This window comes from Chionomys nivalis, chromosome 16, assembly GCF_950005125.1.
Source record: "Chionomys nivalis chromosome 16, mChiNiv1.1, whole genome shotgun sequence".
In the NCBI taxonomy this organism is placed as follows: Eukaryota; Metazoa; Chordata; class Mammalia; order Rodentia; family Cricetidae; genus Chionomys; species Chionomys nivalis.
In genome coordinates, this window is record NC_080101.1 from 28,355,101 (window position 1) to 28,371,869 (window position 16,769).

General features: G+C 40.5%; 1 protein-coding gene across 7 annotated transcripts in view; it reads left to right on the top strand.

The window, feature by feature from the left end:
* Positions 1 to 16,769, top strand: part of Ubap2 (ubiquitin associated protein 2) — a 71,967-nt gene that overhangs the window by 18,364 nt on the left and 36,834 nt on the right. For 6 of the 7 annotated variants that reach the window (XM_057790705.1, XM_057790707.1, XM_057790706.1 and 3 more), the window contains exon 2: positions 1,943 to 2,082. In XM_057790705.1, the coding sequence (XP_057646688.1) occupies positions 1,984 to 2,082 (99 nt within the window). In that variant the 5' untranslated portion in view covers positions 1,943 to 1,983. Of the gene's footprint in view, positions 1 to 1,942; positions 2,083 to 6,935; positions 6,973 to 16,769 lie in introns of all 7 variants that reach the window. The other variant, XM_057790709.1, reaches the window with a different exon arrangement.

Sequence of the window (16,769 nt, forward strand, 5' to 3'; positions counted from 1 at the left end):
GAGGCTCTATTACACTGAGGAAGAAGTGGCTGAAAGAGTGGACGTCAGTTCATTAAGCAGAACTATTGGTAATCAGTAAACAAGTAAACTAGGAGTTGAATGTAGCTTGGGGAGTCTGTGGTCAGTTATACCTGGAGCAAAAGCAAAGCAGTGGGTTCGAGGTCAGTCTGGGCAGCATAATGGAACCCCGCATCTAAGAGAAGAGAACAGAGGAACAGGTGGACAAGGGAGAGGGAAAACTTCTAGGGAAATAATCCTGGCCACTTCATTCCTCTTTTAGATATTTTCAAAAAAAATAAACTTGAGCCGGGCGGTGGTGGCGCACGCCTTTAATCCCAGCACTTGGGAGGCAGAGGCAGGCGGATCTCTGTGAGTTCGAGACCAGCCTGGTCTACAAGAGCTAGTTCCAGGACAGGCTCCAAAACCACAGAGAAACCCTGTCTCGAAAAAAACCAAAAAAAAAAAAAAAATAAATAAATAAAAAATAAACTTGGGTAGAAACTTAGCTTTTCATTGTGATATGACCTATTTGTATTATTTCCCTTGTGCTTAGTGGTGGTTATGCTACAAATTAAAATTATCCAGAATTTTGCATTTAATTGAGGCTAGGTGTCATGTAGCCCAGGCTTCCCTTAAATTCTATAGGTGAGGATAACCTTGAACTTCTGATCCTTCTCCCTGTACTTGAGTGCCAGTATTATAGGCATGGGCTACTATACTTGCCTTTAGATGGTTCTATGGATAGGTTTAAGGCTGCTTCCAGTAGAGCTTGTGTTAAATGTGTACCTGGAGCTCTGGCTTGTTGTGAGTGCTGGGATGCAAAATTTAGTCCTCATGATTGCACAGCAAATGTTCTAACTGCTAAGCCATATCTTTATGCCCCTGGAACTCAATTATCTTGTCAAAGTGTTTCAAGTATTGGCGTTACAGACATGTGCCATCTTTTCCCATTAATATGAAAATGTGTTTACAGTTTTTTGTTTTGTTTTGCTGTGTGTGTGTCTGTATATGTATATTTGTGGGCATTGAGTGTAAGGATGCACAAATAGAAGGTCTGATGACAGTTTGTGAGCGTTGATCCTTTCCTACTGTGTTAGTCCCGGAAAGTGAACTAAGGTTGTCAGACTTGGTGGCAAGTGCCTTTCCCCACTGAGCCATCTTGTCCCAACCATAACATTTTTTTTTTTTTTTTTTTGGTTTTTCGAGACAGGGTTTCTCTGTGGCTTTGGAGCCTGTCCTGGAACTAGCTCTTGTAGACCAGGCTGGTCTCGAACTCACAGAGATTCACCTGCCTCTGCCTCCCAAGTGCTGGGATTAAAGGCGTGCACCACCATCGCCCGGCTCCAACCATAACATTTTTTATTGCATTAGCAAAATTAACTTAATATTCACAAGTAGCTGATGTTGTTGCTATGTTTAGAGTATACATTTAGTATTTATGAAGTTCTGTCTCCCACCCACCAAAAATTATACAATCATAATTTAGAATGTTTCTCTTTTTTTTTTTTTTAAAGATTTTTTAAAAAAATGTACATGTGTGCTCGTGTGCTCTATCTGCTTGTACACCTTTATGTCAGAAGAGGGCATCAGACCCCACTATAGATGGTTGTGAACCCCATGTGGGTGCTGGGAATTGAACTCAGTAGCCAGTGCTCTTAACCACTGAGCCATCTTTCCAGCCCCTTCTCTCTCTCTCTCTCTCTCTCTCACACACACACACACACACACACACACACACACCAGGCTGGCCTCAACTCAGACCTGCCTGCCTCAGCCTCCCAAGTGCTGGAATTAAAAGACGTGTGCTACCATACTTAACTCTTGTTAAATATGTGAAACATATTTAAGTTTTATTATGTGTGTCTTTTCCCTCCTGAATTAGATGTTTGGTTTTTACCACCATGATTTGGATGTTTTGCTTACAGTGCTTTCTTTCTTGCAGATTTTGTATTTTGTACATACATTATTTTGTATATTCTGTATATGATGACTTCCGTGAACAATGATCGTTGCCGAGGTGCTCGGGAAAAAACACAGATGCCAACAACACAGGCAGCACAACAACAGAAACAAGTGATACATGTAAGTCTTGTGGGGTTTCTGTCGTAGTTATAAGTAAAGACACCTGAGGGAGAAGGAATGCTTTAAAAGTCCCCTTTCTAGGAAACTCAGGATTTCACATTGTGTTTACAAAGTGAGTAATAAGTGTAGGAAAGAGGGGATAATGCTAAGATTGAACGTTGTTCCCAGAGAACCATTTGTTTAATCCTGAGTTCCAGTTGTTATCATCTCTGCTACAGCAGTTTCCTTCCTTCCTCTTTCTTTGTTTCATGGTCCAGTTTATGGCACTAGGAATTGAACCCAGAGCCCCTTGTGTTGTAGACCAGCATGCTCCTACTGAACTGTACTCCCAGCTCCTCTGTTATTCTTTTAAATGAAGTGAGACACTGAGCACAGTGTCTATACTACATCGATCCAGTTGACAAGCTTTTTAACAAAAACAGTATCTTTTTCTCCCTTCATGTTTTATTATTTACTCTTTACATTTATTGACTGTGTGTGTGAACGCTTATGCATGCACACATGCACACAGTATCATTGTGGTTTGAGGTCATAGGACAACTTGAGGGAGCTAGTCCTCTCTGTCCACCATGTGAGTTCAGGGATGGAACTCAGGTATCAAGGTTGCTTGTGAGGGCCCTTACCTTCCTTCCTTATAGCTACTAAACTGTCTTGCTGACCTTTAGTAATCAATCTAGTCCATTCTAATATCAGATCCATGGCTTGATGCATTTTTATTGTTTAGTTTTGTTTCTTTTTGTTTGTTTGTTTGTTTGTTTTGAGATTGGGTCTTAATAGGTTAGCCAGTCAGGCTTTGAATTCACTGTTTCTCTGCTTCAGCTTCCAGGGTTCTGTCTGGGGTTTCAGACTTTTGTACTACTGTGGCTGACTTTGATGCTTTATTTTTTGGTATTGGGGTTAGAACACAGGGTTTTATGCATGAGGCAAGTATTTTACCAATGAGTGATTTCCCTTACTCTTTTCAGAGGCTCTGTATAATTTCATACTTAAGTGTTTGGTACAGAGTATATTTTTTTTCATAATTTTTGTGTTAAATTGAATCTAAAGTTTGTATAAATATCTGCTATTTTATATCTTACCTCTAAGTTCTTTTACTCTGATAAGTATTCTTCACAAATTGATCAAGAAAGACTGCCATGCTGAACGTGATAGCACAGTCCTTTAATCTCAGTACCTAAGGCAGAGGCAGGCAGATGTCCGAGTTTGAAGCCAGCCTGTTTATAGATGTGTACCATCATGTCTTTTTTTTTTTTTTTTTTACATTTTGTTTTTTTACATGTATGGGTATTTTGCCTGCATAAATGTCTATACCACATACACAGTTAACAGATAGTTGTGAGCCACCATATGTGTTTTGGAAATCAAACCTGGATCTTTTGGAGGAACAGTGTTCTTAACTACCAAGCCATCTCTCCAACATGATTTGCTGTCTTTTTTTTCCAAATATTTATTTTTTCATGTATATCATGCTCTGTCTGTATGTACACCTGCATGCCAGAAGAGGGCATTAGATCTTTTGGATGGTTGTGAGCCACCATGTGGTTGCTGGGAATTAAACTCTTAACTTTGGAAGAGCAGGCAGTGTTCTTAAACGCTGAGCCCTCTTTCCAGCCCTCCTGTTGTTTTGGTCCTACAAGATTGCTCACTGGTTGAAGGACTTTTCCCCACAGGCCTGGCAACCTGAGTTTGATATTTGGAAGGATGGAATTGATTCTACAGAGGTTTTCTCTCATCTCCACATGTGCATATACATTTTTATAACAAAGGAAGAAAAATAGTAGGTATTGTAGAATGGTGAGATTGCTCATTTGGTAAAAGCTCCTACCATGCAAGCCTTGAGCCCTGAATTTGAGCCCAGAAATTGTGCATCTCTGACTGTCCTAAAACTCACTCTATAGACCAGGTTGGTCTCAAATGCACAAAAATCTACCTGCCTCTGCCTGGTTCTTGCGCTGGGATTAAAGCCATATACCATTTGCTCTGACTAATAACTAGTTTCTGATTTTGCTGTTTATAAAATTATTTTTTTAAAAAAATACTGCCAGGGAAAGTTTTATGTTAGACTGACGTTATTGCTTGCTCCGTGGTAAAACATTTGACTGACATACATGAAGTGCCCGTCTCAATCCCAGCACAATATACACATATGAATACACACTTGGGGATGTAACCTAATCATGGTAAAGTATTTGCCTAGCCTGTATGAATCCCTGGGTTCAGTCTTCACCACCATAAAAACTGGGCATGGTCGAACAAGACTGTAATCCCAGCACTCAGGAAGTGGAGGCAGGGGATCAGAAGTTGAGTGTTATCTTTGGCTGTAGTGTGTTTGAAGTCAGCCTGGGCTACATATTTTGTTTGCTCTAATATAAAATGATTTCCTGACAGTTACCTTCCTTAAAGTGACAATAAGAAACATTTGTGTGTGTGTGTGTGTGGGTTTTGTTTTTTTTTTTTTTTTTTTTTTTTTTTTTTTTTTTTGAGACAGGGTTTCTCTGTAGCTTTGGTTCCTGTCCTGGAACTAGCTCTTGTAGACCAGGCTGGCCTCGAACTCCCAGAGATCCGCCTGCCTCTGCCTCCCGAGTGCTGGGATTAAAGGTGTGCGCCACCACCACCTGGCTAATAAGGAACATTTGTTAGGGTACTAATTGCCCACTGAATATCTAGTGGTAGGATTTTCTCTCCAGGGTTTAGTGATGAAAGAACTGCTTTGGATTTCTGTAAGCCCAAGTTTTGGGTCATGAGTCCACATCTTTATTAATTAAGCAAGATACAATCTGGAGTGCTTTTTTGTTCCTGGCAATAGTGTCTATCCTTTTTAGTTAAGTATTATTTAGGCATCCGTTCTCTCCAGTTGATGTCTCTTTTTGTCTTCTTCCCATACCAGCTCCATTATGCTTAGCACAAGCTTTTCCTCTCAGCTGTCCTTCAGCTTCCTGTTTAGCTGGAGTTTTAAGTCTACCATTAGTAGGATAGGCTTTTTCTTCAGTTTCTTTACTTTGACATGTGAGAGATTGTGGAAATATTATATCTATATTGTCTTCTAGCTTGAGTTTATATATTTTTTTTATGATTAGAATTAGTTACATATTTTTGGTATAAGTAAATGTGATCTATTTTTTCCCCTTTTCAGTGCTAGGCACCAAACTCAGAATCTTGCATAAATTAGGCAATTGTTCTGCCACTGAAGTATGGTTTCAACTGGATGTGATTTGTATTCAATGATATAATAGGGTTAAGTTTGTATTTTAATAGTGATTAATTTTACAAGTTGACTAAAGTAGCTAATATTCCTCTAGTATCTTAGGAAGGCCAATTGTTGTTTTAAAATACAAAATAGTGTATTAATCTTGCAGAATGATGGTAAGGAATTGGAAATTATATACAGTTGCTATCAAGAAGTGGTAATTTTTATAGTATATTCCACATAAACTATAAGATTATTATTTGAAACTTGAGGTGGACATGACAGTCCATTCCTCTAATCCCACCTGTAGAGAGGCTTCTAAGTCAGTGGATTACAAGTTAGAAGCCAGGGTTGGTGGCAAGGATCTGCTGCTAAAAGGTCATTGCTACCAAGACTGACAACCTGCGTTTGTTCCTGGGTCTCACATGATTGAAACAGGGATCCACGCCTGCAGATTATTCTCTGTCCTACACTTGGGTGCTGTGTGTGTGCATGCATACCCACATACAGACAAAAAAATAAATTAATTACATAGCAAGATAGCAGGCTTTGTGGTATGTACCTTTAATCTCAGCACACAAGAGTCAGAGGCAGGCAGATCTCTGCACGTTAGAGGTCAGTCTGGTTTACATATACATAGCAAGTTTTGGAACTTAACAGGGCTACATAGAGAGATCCTATCTCAAAGTACAAAACAAAATAATAAATAGAAAATAAAATTATGTTCATTTTATATTTAAAATTATATCAATTAGAGAAAACATGTGGTTTTGTATTTATATTTGTGTAATATTATTGTTTTCTTTTTGAGACAGTGTCAGCTATTTAGAGAAAATTGCTCTTAAACATACTACTAATATCCTTCTGCCTTTGCCCCTTAGCGCTAGCTAGTATTAGCATCATGTCCTATGTCCACCTATAAGGATGGTTTAAAAAAAATAAAATAGGGGCTTGGTGGATAAAGGTATTTGTTGCCCAGCTTAAAGACCTGAGTTTGGTTTTTAGAGCCCGCATGATGGATAGAGAGCACTCTGGCAGTCTGTCCTGTAACTTCTGTGTATGTACACGTGTACACGTGTGGGAATGGGCACATACACAGACTTAAGAATAAATGGATAAGCCACAGAGAAACCCTGTCTCGAAAAACCAAAAAAAAAAAAAAAAAGAATAAATGGATAAATGTAAGTTAAAAAAAATTAGAGTAGTTAAAAAATTAGCTAGCTGGATGATTTATTGTTGTAGTACTAGGATGATGTGGAAGGATTGCTGTGAGTTCCAGGCTAGTCTAGTTTGTATATTGAGTTTCTTGCTGCCTGGGATATATATAGCCCCTGCCCCCAGATAAAATAAAAATTCTAAACAAAACATACCCCTGCTTCAATAAATTATCCAATGGTTTCTGGAAAACAGTCCAGTTAAAGAAATAGGTTCACTGGGGGAATCTTTAAGCATAGTTTTCTTACAAATTAAAAATTATATATGTATATGGGTGTTTTCACCTGTATATATATTTATGCACCAATTGTGGGCCTGGTGTCCTGGGGGGCCAGAAGAGGGCATCAGAGCTCCCTGGAACTGGAATTACAAACTGTTGGGGAGGGTGCACTAACGTTGTTTTAAGTTGGAATTATTAGTTGACCCTACTTTTTCCTCTTTTTTTCCTAAGCTTTACAGACCTCTTGACACTTCTTGAGCTCAGCCTGGTAACTTCCCTATTATACTCTTATGTTTGTTTATTGGATAATTGAACTGTTTATTGAATAAAGTATCTTGATTAAGGTTTGTAGAGTATTTTATAAAGGTAATACAATTTAGCATTTTGACTGACACTGTTGATGTATGTGTAGCACTACTGCTGTAATATGCTTATAAACTGCTGCTGAGTCTATCAGCTGTGCTTTCAGAAGTTGTCTAGTCTGTGCTCTGTTCATAACTAAAGGAAGATTTTACGGATGAAAGTAAATGTTTGTAAAAGTTATAATATTTAAAGTAAAAAGGGCGAGTCTTCAATAGATCAGTGGTTGATACTTTATGAGTAAGACAAGGAATAGTATGACTGAAAGAGTATGAACGAAACCAGGAATAGTAGACTGTATGAATGATGCTTTCAAAGTGAAAATGCAGAAACTGAGATGTTACTTAGCCTGCATGAGGCCATTGGTAATTATTTTGCTGGAAATCGTTGGCCATGCTTGTTGGTGCATATGCCATTTTTAATTAATATTTTATATGATTTTTTTATAGGGTCAAGGAATAAAATGTATTCGTTGTGTGTAATTAAAGGCAGTGGACATTTCTTAAGGAATTTTTAGGCTCAAATGTAGCTCCCTTGGCCTTGGAGGCATAGCTAATGGTTGGGTATTTGTTAATTCCTGGGTTAGTCCCTAGCACCACAAAACAAAATAACATTCTCTGCAGAGCCAACAGTTGTTGATCTTGTTCTCACAGACTCCATTATTCATGACCCTTTTCAGGAAGATAACACCTTCCTGCCTTTTTGTTGGGCTTTATGAGATTAAAAATTTTTATTTTTATCACTTATATGGCATGTGTGTCCATATTTCTCTATGTGGGCATGTGCACATTGAGTGTGGGCAGGTCGTCTTGGGGGATGGCCAGAGGTGGATGTCCAGTCCTTTGGTGCTACAATGACAGGTGGTTGTGAGCTGTCTGTTGTGGGTGCTGGGAACTGAACTCTGGTCCTCTGGAAGAACAGCCCCTTTACATGATGACTTCTTTTTTTTTTTTTTTTTTTTTTTTGGTTTTTCGAGACAGGGTTTCTCTGTAGCTTTGGAGCCTGTCCTGGAACTCCCTTTGTAGACCAGGCTGGCCTCGAACTCACAGAGATCAGCCTGCCTCTGCCTCCCGAGTGCTGGGATTAAAGGCGTGCGCCACCACCGCCCGGCATGATGACATTTTTTTAAATAAATTTTTATTTAATTAGTATGTGTATACAGTGTTCTTCCTGCATGTATGCTGCACACCAGAAGAGGGCACCAGATCTCACTGTAGAGGGTTGTGAGCCACTATGTAGTTGATGAGAATTGAACTCAGGACCTCTGGAAGTGCAGCTAGTGCTCTTCTGGGCCATTTCTCCAGCCCTGCATTTTGACATTACCCCATGAAGTAACTTTTCTTTGAAAAAGAAATTCTCAGGTTTTTTTTTTTTTTTTTAAATGTCTTTTTTTGAGGCATGGTTTCTGTCTTCATAGGGTTCTGGCTGGATCTCACAGGAGATCCAGCTGCCTTTGCTTTTCAAATGCTGCAACTAAAGGCAAGTTTTACAATGCCATGCTAATGTTTGGCCTGCATGTATGTCAGTGTACTATCTTTTTTTTTTTTTTTTTTTTTTTTTTGGTTTTTTGAGACAGGGTTTCTACAGTGTACTATCTTTATGCAGCCTGTGGAGGTCAGAAGAAGGGAGTACAGTCCCCTGGACTGAAAGAACAAGTGTTTTTAACCAGTCATCCATCTCTCCAGCCCCAACAAATGTATTTATTTATTTTGGGACAGCATCTTTTTTCATTATTTATTTTTTGTTTGGTATGAGACGGTGTTTCTCTGCGTATCCCTAGTGGTCCTGGAGCTTGCTTTGTAGATCAGCTTTGCCTCAAGTGCTGGGATTAAAGATAGCGCCACCACACCCAGCTTTATGACAGAGTTTTATTGAATTATTGTTCTCTTTGTAGCAAAGACTGACTGTGAGCGCCTGATCCCACTTTGTTTTCCTCCTGAGTTCTGGGATAGCAGGCGTGTACTACCATGCTTATTTTGTGTGGTGCTAGGGATCATACCCAGGGTTTCATGCATGCCTGATAAAGTAATCTAGTTGAAATGATGTCTTAATATATAACCCAATTCTAACTCTTCTTTCTGGAACTAGGTGTGTGTGTGTGTGTGTGTGTGTGTGTGTGTGTGTGTGTGTGTTTAGATTATGTATATATATAGTGTTCGGCCTGAAGAGGGCACTAGATCTGATTATAGATGGTTGTGAGCCAACATGTGGTTGTTCGGAATTGAACTCAGGACCTCTGGAAGAACAGTCAGTGCTCTTAACCTCTGAGCCTTTTCTCAAGCCCCCATCAGGTATATTTTTTATAATAATACTCATCATGTAGCCAAGGAGGAGCTACAAATGATCCACTATTTTACTCACTTAAAATTGTTTCTTCTTTCATTTCCCTTCTTCCCGTTAAGCAGTGAATGTAGCGCTCAGGTAGGGCTCATTTCTCTTAGCTCTCTTAATACCTGTTTGTCTTTTTGATTTTGGCCTCCTTCAGAGCTATTTCCATATACTAAACCTCCACCTCTAGCTCCCCTCCCCCCTTTATAAAAATTGGTAAATTAGCTGGGCATTGGTGGCACACACCTTTAATTCCGGCATTCAGGAGGCAGAGGCAGGTGTACCTCTAAGTTAGAGGCCAGCCTGGTCTACAGAGCGAGTTCCAGGACAGCCAAAGCTACATACGTTGCCTCGGAATTTACTCAGAAAGGGTAAATGCTGGGATTTGAACTCAGTTCTTCATGCTTGTGGAACAAGCACTTTACTGATTCATCCCTCTGTCCAACCCCTACCCCGTCAGTCTCTTAACTCCAATTATCACTTCTGTCTCTGCTTTCCCTTTTCACTTCACAATCTCATGGGTTTTGCACAATCGCTAATGTGGTGTGTGCTTTCTTGGACTCCAGGCTTTGTGCTTGTAGAGTCCCTTTACTCAGTCTTCAAGTAGAGAAGGAGCTATACTTGGATAGAAGTCCACAAGTAGCCAGGCGGTGTGGCGCACGCCTTTAATCCCAGGTCTTGGGAGGCAGAGGCAGGCGGATCTCTGTGAGTTTGAGGCCAACTGATATAGTGAGTTTCAGGAGAGGTTCCAAAGCTACAGAGAAACCCTGTCTACCTCGCCCCCTGCCCAAATACATGGATGAATGAATAGATAAGTAGATAAATACCAGAAGTATTTCAGTCAGTGAGATGGATCATCGGGTAGAGACACATGAGGTCAAGGCCGAGGACCTGCGTTTTATTGTCATAACCTGAGTAGTGGGAGAGAATTGAATCCTAAAAGTCCCCTGACTTCAACATGTGTGCTGTAGGCTTCTGACACCCAGACAGACACATACACACAAAATAAACTAGTAAATGAAAGAAAAACCCAATGCCCATATCTTGCTTCCTTATTAATAATACTACTGTTCCTGTTGCTACATTGTTTAGAGGGAGGGAACATAATGTATTTCCTACTGTATACATTAAGGTCCCAGCCATTAGCAAATAGTGTCAGATTGTGTCAGTTGGGTCTAGCAGACTTGAATTACTTACTTACAGGATCCTGTCAGTGAAATGGAAGTTCTCTTTGTGATTTTGTAATTTCTGAAGAGGAATTTTTTGTTTTTAGAAAAAAATGATAATTGTTTACCAGATCGTTGTTATCCCTACCCTGTTTAATTGTATTATTGTTCTCAAGGTGTTATGCACATTTGAAGGGTGTATTTTTGGATTTCATTTTTCTGTTTACACATAAACACAATTTTTAATTTTTAAACATAGAATTCTATCATGTAATTTGTTTAGTTTTCTTGCTTAATTTCCTTGTCTGTTGATTTTAGCCCTTTTTTTAGTGTTAGGAAACTGCTGAGGACAGATATCCTTGGTTTCTTTTTTTTTTTTTTTTTTTTTTTTGGTTTTTTGAGACAGGGTTTCTCTGTGGTTTTGGAGTCTGTCCTGGAACTAGCTCTTGTAGACCAGGCTGGTCTCGAACTCACAGAGATCCGCCTGCCTCTGTCTCCGGAGTGCTGGGATTAAAGGCGTGCGCCACCACCGCCCGGCTCTTTTTGTTTTTTATTTTGTCTTTGAGACAGGGTTTTTCTCTGAAGCCTTGTCTGTCCTGGAACTCACTACATAGATCAGGCTGACCTCAAACTCACTGAGGTCAAAAGCATGTGTCACCATGCCTGATTTTTTTTAACTTTTTTGAGACGAGACAGGGTTTCTCTGTGTAATCCCTGGCCGTCCTGGAATTTACTCTGTAGATTAGGTTTGCCTAAAATTTAGAGATCTATCTGCCTCTGCCTCCCGAATGCTGGGATTTAAGTTGTGCACCACCAGCACCTGATCTGATAATTATTTTCTATTGATAAAGCATGCTTATTTATATTTTTGTTTTTGCTGTAGCTACAGTCCTGGTTTGCAGAGAGTTACAAAGTGTCCTTTATCAGTTTCAGAGACATAGAACTCACTGTAGCCCAGTTATCCCTCAAACACATTGCAGTTTTCCTGCCTCAGCCCATGAGTGCTAGGGATTATAGGTGTGAGCTACTATGCTCCACTTGTCTGAGAAGTTTTGATGACGACTAGTTTAGTTACTTAACCTATTAGGAGTCTTCTTTTTCGATAGGTGCTGCCCCCCACCCGCCGCATTCCTTTGTGTATATGTATGATGTGAGTGTGGGTAGGCACAAGCCATGGCATGGATGTGCAGGTCAGAGGAAAACCTTTGAGTGTAAATTCTCTTGTTGAGGCAGGCGTCTGAAGGCTAGATGGATGGCCCTTGAACTTTCGAGCTGGTTCTCCTGTCACATCTTTTGGTAGACATGCTGGGATTGTAGATTCGCTCTATTGCATCCTGACCATTTATGTATATTCCAGGGGTGGAACTCTGGTGTCAGACTTGTGTCGTTAGGCATTTATTTTTGGGCTTTTCTGTTTTGTCTAAGCTGTTTAGTTTTGTGAGCCTAAAGTTTCATTTTTGTTGTCACTTGCAAGTTTGAGGTGAGGTCTCGCTGTCTTGCTAGTCTGTCCTTGCTTCAGTTTCCTCTTCAGTGTTGGGATTTTAGATGTACGCTGCCATGCCTTGCAATCTCTCTAGTGGAACTGTTTCTTCTTCTTCTTCTTCTTCTTCTTCTTCTTCTTCTTCTTCTTCTTCTTCTTCTTCTTCTTCTTCTTCTTCTTCTTCAATATTTATTTATTTATTTATTTATTTATTTATTTATTATGTATACAATATTCTGTCTGTGTGTATGTCTGTAGGCCAGAAGAGGGCACCAGATCTCATTACAGATAGTTGTGAGCCACCATGTGGTTGCTGGAAATTGAACTCAGGACCTTTGGAAGAGTAGACAATGCTCTTAACCTCTGAGCCATCTCTCCAGCCCCCTGTTTCTTCTTCTTTTACTCCTTATATTACTCTTGAATCTCGTCTTTTTGTTTGTAGCTGTGTATATTATCTATTTTATTGGCATACATCTCCTGTCCCCCACCCAACTCTGAGTCAACTTCTGAGCTAGCTCAGTAGAAGAGTGACTACCTATCTTGTTAGAGGTCCCAGGTTCTGTCTCTAGGACCACCAAAAAACAAAACAAAGCATTCCCACCTCCCATCACCAGAAGACCCCACCCCCTTTTAAATACAGAGTCTTAGTCTGTAACTCAGTTGATCTGGAAGGCAATCCATAGCCTGGGGTGGGTTTGATCTTGACCAGAATCTCTACTCAATCCCACCAGTTGCTGGAATTAAAAGTGTGAGTGACTACCCAACTGTGAATTAAGTCTATCCTGATTGATTGACTTCCCTTTTTCTAATCTTCATTTATTTTACTTTCTCTGACTTCTGTTTGTTTTCTGCCTGACTGTGGTTTATTGGTTTGCGTTCTTTTTTAGTTTCTTACAGAGTAAAAGTTTTTCTTCTTGCTGCTTTTGTTTGTTTAGAGACCTCTAACAAGATAGGGTCTTCATAGTTTGGTTGGCCTGTGACTCATGGTCCTCCTGCCTTGATTCCTGAGTGTTGAAATTACATATCAGCACTGCCATCATGGCTCATTACCAACGTGTATTTTATTTTACTTTATTTTTAAAAGTAAAAGTGAGAGAGAGAGAGAGAGAGAGCGCGAGCGAGCGCGGGAGCGCCAGTCAGTCTGTGAGCGCATGAAAGCACACACACAAAGGCATGCATGTCATGTGGTGAATATAGAGAGACCAACTTTGTCAACTTTCCTTTTACCTTAGATTAGAGTTCTGGGTATTGAATTTAGGTCACCAGGCTCATGTAACTGTCCGTGCCTTTACTCACTGTGCCATGTTGCTTTCCCATTTTCTTTGGTGGTTTCCCACTTGTTTTGTTTGAGACAGCATTTTACTGTGTAGCCCTTGCTGCTGTGGAACTATGTAGACTAAAGGTGTTCTCACAAAGATCTGTCTGCCTCTGTCTCCACAGTGGTAGGGTTATAAGCCTTTGTTATCATGTTCATCTTTTTCTGTTGGAACTGAGGTTCTCATGCTTGCACAAGTACTTTTATGAAAGGAGCTGTCTTTTAAGCCCCACAACATTTTTTTTCAAATTTATTTTCATTTATGAATGGAATTTTATGTATGAATGTTTTTCCTGCATTTATATATGTGCACCATTTATGTCTGGTATTACAGAGACCGGAAAGAGGGTATTGGATCTCTGGACATTGGAATTACAGGTGGTTTTGAGCTGCCATGTGTGTGTTGGAAACTGAATTTGGGTGTTCTGCAAGAGCAGCCATTGATCTTAATCTCTGAGTCATCTCTCCAGTTCCCTTCTCCCCAAGATATTCTAAATTGAAAGTGATATACAATGTTTCCATCTGCTGTGGAAAGCAGGGAAGGGGCTGTTTTAATTCATGAAATGGGACAGACTGCTCCTGTGGGATGTTAGCACCAGGATCACTCGTGACTTCATCACACTCAAAAATAACTCTCACTTAGATTCAGTGTAGCATGAAAGTTCCATTTCAGAGGTCGTTTGGCTTTTCCTCTCGCCTTGACCACCTATCATGCTGTTGGGCCTTGGTCTACAATACTGGGACTTCTCAGTTGATGGTCGGGAATAGTTACCTGGTGTGCAGTAGGAATAATGAAAGTGTATTTGGTCTTTGTGTATCCTGGGGGAGATTGCATTAACATTGTCAGCAGCAAGTATGGGCATTGAGTTTTTGTGCAGACATCTTTCTGGGTGTAATACAATAGTATTTGACAGTTAAACTGAGGTAACAGCATGAATAGATTGGGATAATGGGATTGGCTTTTAGATTGTATATAATAGGCCACAGCTGCTGGAAAAGGAAAGTCCTTGTGAAAGGTGCTTTATGATGCAGAAACTGCATCTTGATTAAGGGTCCTGGTAATGAGTGAAATATATATAATAAAAGCTGTATGGAGCTGGGCTGGAGTTGAGTTGGTACAGTGTCTGCCTAGCATGCACAAGACCCTGGTTCAGTCCCGAGTACACATAAACTGCCTGACTCCTTTATGAGGTTCTTAACAGATTGCTGTATTGACTGAGGCTCTGCCTTTCTGTCCCTTAGGCTGACTCCTGAAATTGTGATCCTCCTGCTTTTTTCTCCTCAGTTGTGGTTCTATGTGCCATCCTTGACCACATTTAGGTTTTTAAATATGTAATCAGGAGACAATGCAAACTTTAAGAAGGCTAATTTAGCTGGGGGGTTGTGGCGGCGCACACCTTTAATCTCAGCACTTGGGGGGGCATAGGCAGGGGGATTTCTTGAGTTCAAGGCCAACCTGGTCTACAGAGCTTGTTCAGGACAGGTTCCAAAGCGACATAGAGAAACCCTGTCTTAGGGGGAAAATGCTAATTTAGCCAGGCATGATGGTGCTTGGGAAGCAGAGGCCAGCATGGTCTGTTTGAGTTTCACGCCATCCAGGGATACACAGTGAGACCATGTCTCAAAAAAACAAAACAAAGAATAATTTAGGGCTAGTGAGATGGCTCATCGTATAAAAGTGCTTCTGACAAAGACTCAAGTGACTGTAGGAAAGACGATCTCCACATGGGTGCCATAGGCTGTCCTCCCTAAATAAAATAATTAGATGGGCATGGTGGTTCACACCTAAAGTCCTGACATTCTAAATGCTGACTCATGAGAATTGCGCTGAATTCGATGTCAGTGAGGTTATAGAGTGACTTTCAGTCCAGGCTGGCTTGCTTATTAGAGTGCTCCAAAATCAGCTGTGGTAGCTGCAGTCCAAACAATGGCAGCAAAAATTCTTTTTCTGAACAGTAACCTGGGCCTGAAAAGATAGCTCAGCAACTAAGAGTACAATCTTGAGAACTGGTGGATTCCAGCATAGCACCAGGTGGCAGGCTGGGAATTCTGGGTAACACCAGCATTGAGGGCTTAGAGACAGGAGCTTCTGTGGTGTTTTCTGGCTTCCACTTAGCCAAGGAATCATGGAACCCAAGGACGTGCAGAGACTGACATTGTCCACACCTTGCATGTGCAAGAACAGTCAAATAGACGTGCATTGAAGTAATGTTAGGTTTACTAAAAACTTGTACAGAGATAGGGTAGAAAGTTTGTCTTTTACCAAATTTACTTACTGGCCTAATCCTGGAATTTTTCTAAGTTTTAGATGCCAAGCATACTGGTACATATGCCTATAATCTCAGGATTTTGTAGATTAAGGCGGGAGACTATAAACTATAAACCAAGACTATCTCAAGAAAGAAAATGAAGAAAATGCAGTTAGGCTTGGTGACACAATCCTATAATAGCAACTATTCAGGGGGCGTAACAGGAGTTATGGGTTACAGAGTGAGTTCAGCCAATTCAGGCTGTCTATTTTTGGGACAGTGTTGGGGAACTCTTCTTATGGGCCTCTGACATCTAATTCACACAGTTCTTCCTGCCTCTGCCCCCAAGTGCTGGAGTGAGAATGTGCCACTAGGTCTGGCTTCAAACTCGGCAGGTCTCAAAACAACAAAAGTGTAAAACATTGGGGAGAGGGGAAAATATATAATGCTTGCCTAGCACGTGGGAGGTCCTAGATTCAATTTCTGTTACTATAAAAACAAGACAGGACGTGGGCAGCACTTGGGAGGCAGAGGCAGGTGAACCTCGGTGAGTTCAAGACCAGCTGTCTGTTCTACAAAGTGAGTTCCAGGACAACCAGGGCTGTTAGGTGGAGAATCCCTGTGCAAAGAACCAAAAAAGAAAAAACCACCACCACAAACCTCAAATGAGCATTTTATAGTCACCACACTATGATACTAATATTTAATTGCTATAAATAATGCAGCAGGAGACCTAAAAAATTCAGAGGTCCGTTTTCTGTTTTTGTTTTTTCTTTTTTTGAGGCAGGATTTCTCTCTCTGTGTAACAGCTCAAGCTGTCCTGAAACACATTCTGTAGACCAGGCTGCCCTCGAACTTTGAGAGGCCTGCCTGTCTCTGCCTCCAGAAGTCTGTTTTCTAAGAACAGGGTTTTGAATAAGGAATCATTTTCTGTGGAGCTGACTGAAAGGTCCCTACCCCCATTTAGAGTGTAATGTAAAAGGGAATTAACTTCAGAATTATTCTTTTTAGCTAAATGCAGCCTTTTTTCTTCAGAACCAACCATAACCAGTTGGGTCTCATTTGTATTATTGTGTGTAGCCCTGGCTTGCCAGGGACTTGTAGTGAGCAGAAGGATGCTTCTGAGTACAGGGAGCACAGACACATACCTCTGCCACTACTGGTGTC